The sequence below is a fragment of the Hippocampus bargibanti genome, linkage group LG14 (genome assembly GCF_051943395.1).
Source record: "Hippocampus bargibanti isolate YZ-2025 linkage group LG14, ASM5194339v1, whole genome shotgun sequence".
NCBI lineage: Eukaryota > Metazoa > Chordata > Actinopteri > Syngnathiformes > Syngnathidae > Hippocampus > Hippocampus bargibanti.
In genome coordinates this window covers 17975817-17982086 of record NC_142747.1, presented here as the reverse complement: position 1 = coordinate 17982086, position 6270 = coordinate 17975817, and the positions used below count along the sequence as shown (strand labels likewise).

Genomic DNA, 6270 nt, shown 5'->3' with positions numbered 1-6270 from the left:
TAGCTCGCTAGCCTTCTATCTATTTGAGTTGTTCCGGGTTGAGTGAACGCTGACGCGTGTGGCTGCCGCTGCTCACCCACAGAAAAAAACCTGATCTTTTGACTGTAAAGTGACCTTGAGAGTTTTAAAAAGGCGCTTATAAATGAAATGTAATTCTTAGTATTATTATAAAATCCCAAAAATGGGCCATGTGCCGTGATAGCATCATGAGAGTGTGACTGTGCTCAATGAAAACAGCATTAAAAATGAGTGTTTTTATTTTGATACATTTCTGTAATTGACCTTTGACCTGACAGGTGTGCCAAATGGTTTACTCAGTAAAGCCATTAAACTCGTGGCAGCTTGGAAGACTCGTAAAAATTTTAGAATTCTTCAACTTCACATTTCAGAGTACATATACAGCACGTCCTCGCCGTACAGTGCCGCAGTCTACAAGGACATGCATCAGACTTGCATGGTGCAATTTTCCCACATGGAATTCCCACGAGGAATGTGTCGTAATTCCAGCCACATAGATGAGATATTATAAACAAAGATAAGACCAAGGTGAGGCCTGCGCCTATGATTCAAACTACACGTCTGAGGTATTTACAGTACATGTTATAGAGCAGATTGTACAAAATGAATCGGTTTTGTCCGCCTGCTTGCATTCTGCCGAGTCATCAGGCTTTGTACAAGCCTGTCAACAGTCTGCTCGTGAGGCTCTCGGCCAGCCAGTGGCGTCCCTAGTGGGAAAGTGCACTAGTGATCCGTCCATTCGCAACTTTTCAATGTTGTTTAGTGACGCCCTCAAACTAACAGAGCCTTTAATGTCCATGCGATGGACCCGTTTGTACTTCTTAGGCCCCCATACCCCTACTCGTCGTTTGTCACCAAAGCATTCATTGCAAAGCTAGTTATGAGAAAATTGCACAGAAGACCATTAGCGGCTCTGGTTTCACTGTGTTAATGCATTCCTTCCGTTTGTTTACAGTACATCAAGAGAGGAGTAGTAATCGTGGAGGGAGTATATCTGTCTGCTAATAGACTTGCGAGAAAGACTTGTGGATAGTGTCTATGTGTATATGTATGTCAGTTTATATATATATATATATATATATATATATACAGTGAGACCTCAACTTACAAACACCTTATCTTACAAATTTTTCGTCTTACACACGTCAAATTTATGAAAATTAAACCTTATAATAAGCACTATTTTCATAATACACACCCACCACGGCTGGCGGTGTGATCTTCGGCGGAAGCACACGACCGAACAGCACCAGAGGTTAAGTTACCAACAGTCTTTATGGAAGGTGACTCTCCTTCCATAAGCCATCAACGACCATCAAAAAGGTAAATAAAACTTTATTTTAAAGCACAGTTTATTTCTTTGATTACAGTCCTCGTGTAATGCACCTCTCTTTCCAAACAGCAATTCCCTTTGACCTCCAACGCCATTCCATCAAGCCATAAATGACCATCACAAATGTAAATAAAGTGACTTTATGATACAATGCAGTGTATTTCTTTCATTACAATACAATAGCACATTTATTATACATAGAATAAGGTATGTTGTGCGTAGTTTTAAGGCTAATTTAGTTGAAAAGTATATTTTATGGAAACCCGGGAACGGATTATTCCCATTTTAATGGTTTCCTATGGGATTTTTTTTTTTTTAGATACACACTTTCCGCCTTACACACTCTGTCTGGGAACCAATTAAGTTCGTAAGTTGAGGTCTCACTATATATATATATATATATATATATATATATATATGAGTGTACGTGGATATATATGTTGATTACTATCAAATAGTAGTATTGGTGCAACACACAACGATTCACCATTGCGATATTTATGTGTTTGCCTTCTAATTTCCCCATCACCATGGATCAACACAAAGTTTTCAGACCAAACAAAGTACCCAAAATGCATTGTGTGTCGCTTTGTCGGTCAGGGGCGTCCCTTTAGTGACGTCACGTACGGACTCGTCATCAACCCGAAAACAAGACTTCCTGAATATTCAGCGCGAGTCTTAAAAGGTAAAATATAGCTATATGCGGTGGAATCTTTGTTAAATACGCTCAGTTGAAGTCATTTGAAGTGATTTTACAAATTATTGTCCGGAGGCGTCGGTTGTCCTTTAAAAGTTTTTTTTTTTTTAATACAGTAGCAACATTCCAAAAAAAAACCATCTGATGGCCTACATGCGAAAAAATAGGACAGGCCTACTCCATGCGGGCTGTTTATGGAACGCGCTTCAGCTGCTTCTGTCTTGACAGGACGAATGGTAGCCTACATATTTTCTTTCTCAGGGTAAACATGACCAGATGAGCCTGATTAGTCATGGATACTTTTTTTTCCCACCATAGGAATGTCATCACATGGTTATCAATACTGCATATGGATATAACTTGGAGTAGGAATCTGTGAATGTTTGACGCAAAAGTTACCTTTGTGATCTATTTTTAGTGTGTCGGTGGATTAAATTGTCATCCCGGGTGAGAGCGTGTTGATTAAACATGCGTGGCTTTATTGTACGCAATCTAATCACAGCGTGATTAATCGCCGTGGTCTCTGGCCTCGGTGTGACGGCGAGGAGATTGAGACGACATCGAGTTAATCTGGCAGATTTGGAGAAGATTACGTGAATGTAACGCCCCCTTTGTACCCCCCACCCCCCTCAACTCTTCCTAACAAATACACTATTAAAATGTCTGAAAAGGAGAAATGGTGGCAAAAAAAAAATCGCCTCGGGCAGATTGAGCGAGTCAAAAGGTTCCCGGGAGGCTTATTTGGTTCCTCCTGCCACCTCATCCACAGTCTGAAGTCGTCGGCGTGGATGGAGATGGGGTTGCCATGGCAACTGGCGCCTTTCGTCTCCACCGCTGGTCGGCGTTGACCGCATTCTGTGACGCAACAATGCACTCTCGTTGTAATTCGCCGTATATCAACAACAGCCATTGCGTGCTTATTAGTTAGCACCATTAGCACCTTATAAACGCACATTTGATGCTGTTTCCTTGTTTGATGATGGGGGAAAAAAAAATATGATTCATGAAATGGGACCAGGATTCGCTGAATGGTCTTGAATATTAGCTTCATCAATGGTGACATCATGTTGGCCTTCGCCAGACAACAAACTACGAGAGACTGAATGATGTCAAATCACCTTCTATATGGCTATTCAAGGACCACAATGATAGAAAAAAAAATGACAATAGGTAACCCGTCCGCCATATTGCATTATTATTAGACCACAAAGGAAGATCAATGTTGTCAAGGAAGAAGATTTTGGCAAAAACATGGATTGTTAAAGCGCAATATGTATGTACAGTAAAGTCTCGTTATATCGATATCGGATATAGCGATAGTCCCGGTTATATCGATACTATTTCTATGCACGCACGGAGAAAATTACATGCAAACAGGGTCGGATATATCAATAGTCCCGGTTATATCGATATTTTTTCGGACTCCCTTGAATATCGATATAACGAGACTTTACTGTATTTTGGACAGCCGCCCTCATTTCAAACTCATATAACCACAGATCGATATAATTTAGGAATTAACCTTTTTTTTCGGATTGAAAGAAAACAGTCTAAGGTTTCTTACCCTGCATTGAATGTTTATGTAGTCCTAAAACTCAATATTCTGAGGGTCATGGAATTCAGGTGACAATGATTAAAAACCCTGGCACAAAAGTGGACACATTTTTGCACATCGTCTGACAGTGAATGAGTTAATTAATCGAATTATGTTGTGTTCATGAGCAAAAAAAAAAATGGGTTCATCATACTTTTCATGTTCTATCCTGGCCATGTTATTCAGTGAGACAACACATTGCATCTGCACGACTCAGTTGTAACGTTTTATCTGATAAAATCTCAGTCCTAAACTCATTTGTTCATCAGGAGGGTGGCATCTGGATTAGTAAGCACTGAAATAACATTACACAAGAAAACAATAAAGGCTATTGGTTATGAAGACACTATTTAGGAGCGAAAACAAAGCTTTCAGGGACCGCCAGACCCTGCACAGGGTAAAGCAGAGAGTTCGACTACCTGGAAATAACGGGTTTGTTATTAGCCCAGTGCTAAAGACCCTAAAATGGTTCACAGTAGGAGCCTCAGTAGTGAAGGCTGTGCTTATTTCAATAATCATGCTTGAAATTACAGACGTTTACATATACGGCAACCTCACACTGTTAGAAAAATAAATCAATCATTTACAAATGTGACATTAGACTGTTTTAAAGGACAACCGACGCCTCCGGACAAGTAGTGTCCATATTTTGTAAAATCACTTCAAATGATTTCTACTGAGCGTATTTTACAAAGATTCCACCGCATCTAGCTATATTTTACGTTTTAAGATTCATGCTGAATATTCATGAAGTCTTGTTTTCGAGTTGGTGACGATGCCTGACGTGACGTCACGGAAGGAACGCCCCTGACCGAGAAAGCGACACACAATGCATTTTGGGTAATTTGGTCTGAAATCTTCGTGTTCGTGTTGATCTGTGTTGATGGCGAAATTAGAAGGAAAACACATAAATAACGCAATGGTGAATCATTGTGTGTTGCACCAAGACGACTATTTGATGCTAGTTGACACAAATTCCCAGCAGACAAATCAGCCTATTTCCAAAAGAGATTGTGCGCCATCTTGTGCATTTTCTGGGAGCTACATTGGAGTCCAGACGCCTCAAAATGATACGGAAGGACTTCTTTAATCGATTGCAAACATTTATGCTTTCCTCTTCAGAACTATCTGAATCATATTCATAACTGGATGAGTAACAAGGCTTTGTCGCCCTCTTCTGCCTCTTTTTGGTCCTACATGACATTTTCAGACCAAAGTACAGCAAAATGCATTGATGTGATGGGAGGACTGCTACAATCTGTCCTTTTTTCGGTCAGGGGCGTTCCTTCAGTGACGTCACGAACGGACTCGTCACCAACTCAAAAACAAGACTTCCGGAATATTCAGTGCGAGTCTTAAAACACAAAATATAGCTATATGCGGTGGAATGTTTGTAAAATGCACTCAGTAGAAGTCATTTGAAGACATTTTACAAATTATGGACACAACTTTTCCGAAGACGTCGGTTGTCCTTTAAGTCATTTTTATTGGTGTTTTGCATTTGACTAAAAAGATCAGCCTGCGTGTTTTGGGTATTTTAGATGCTATTAAACGTTTTTCTGATGTCAGTTAGGAAACGAAAAAATGATGTCAGTCCAACAACTAACTGATTTTTTTTTTCTTTTTCCTTTAAGTGTCAGCGAGTCGTTGGCAGCTAACTGGGATAACTTCTCTTCAGGTGGACTCTGACCTGGAGTAGCAGCTGTGTGTCCTCCTCACCTACCTCGTCACAATTGCTGCTTTCTCTGCATGACAGCGACGTGTGTGTGCGTCGACTGTGCAGTATAATGTGTGTGTGTGTTCCGCGATGTCACCATAAAGGTTGACATCGCTGCTCGGTGCGTCCTACCTGCTGCGGCCGGTCCTGCCATCGTCTAAGCGGCCGAAGGGAGTAGCTCCGCGGCATCCGCCAGCATGTTGTCGGCATGGCACTGCATCGACACCGGTGAGGTAGACGTGTAATATTTGAATGAATATGACAAAAAGAAACGCAGAGGGAGTTCAGTCTGACAAGGAAGCGAAGCTCTTCTGTCCTGTGTGCACTTCGCTTCACTCCGGCACGGGAGCGCGCACGGCACCGCCTCCGTTCTCGCCCCAATCAGGGATGGCGTTAGCTCGTGTGGTGTTTCCCACGCCGAGTCACTGCCAAGGAGCCGGGCTAGTATTAAGGGAAGATGAACAATGCGTGGGATAGTGCGTGGGGGTGGGGGCACGTGTTTCGTAAGGGTTCACGCAACAGAGCTAGAGCCCCCCCCCCCCCCCCTCGCCGCCTCCCGTCCTACGTTATTCGCCTCGAGCGCGCATGGTTACATAATGCGAATGTATGTAGGAGGTGGTAGATAGCGGACATGCTAATACTGGCCGTAAAATGTAAATTGGTCGCAATTTGGGATGTAATTGCTTAAAAAAAATACTACACATTTTATCACAGTCGCTGCAGAGTTTGGATAATTAATTTTCAGCGCAGTAAATGTCAAACTCGCAATGAGAACTCGATGTCATTAGCTAGCTAATAGCAGGTGTTAAATTGTCCCTCCAGGGTCACGTGACTCGTTTTTGTCCCAGGTGACCCATTGACCAATGAAAAAAAAATCGGCATGTGACAGCCACGCCCACTTTTGACAACGA

The 6270-nt window shown here is 41.9% G+C and overlaps 1 protein-coding gene across 1 annotated transcript in view; it reads right to left on the bottom strand.

Annotated features, from left to right (window-relative positions):
• arhgap32a (Rho GTPase activating protein 32a) overlaps positions 1-5888 on the bottom strand; it is a 33753-nt gene extending 27865 nt beyond the window's left edge. Inside the window, exon 1 of the mRNA XM_089014034.1 lies at positions 5492-5888. Within this exon, the coding sequence (XP_088870160.1) occupies positions 5492-5513 (22 nt within the window). The 5' untranslated portion in view covers positions 5514-5888. The remainder of the gene's footprint in view (positions 1-5491) is intronic.
• Positions 5889-6270: the final 382 nt, after the last annotated feature.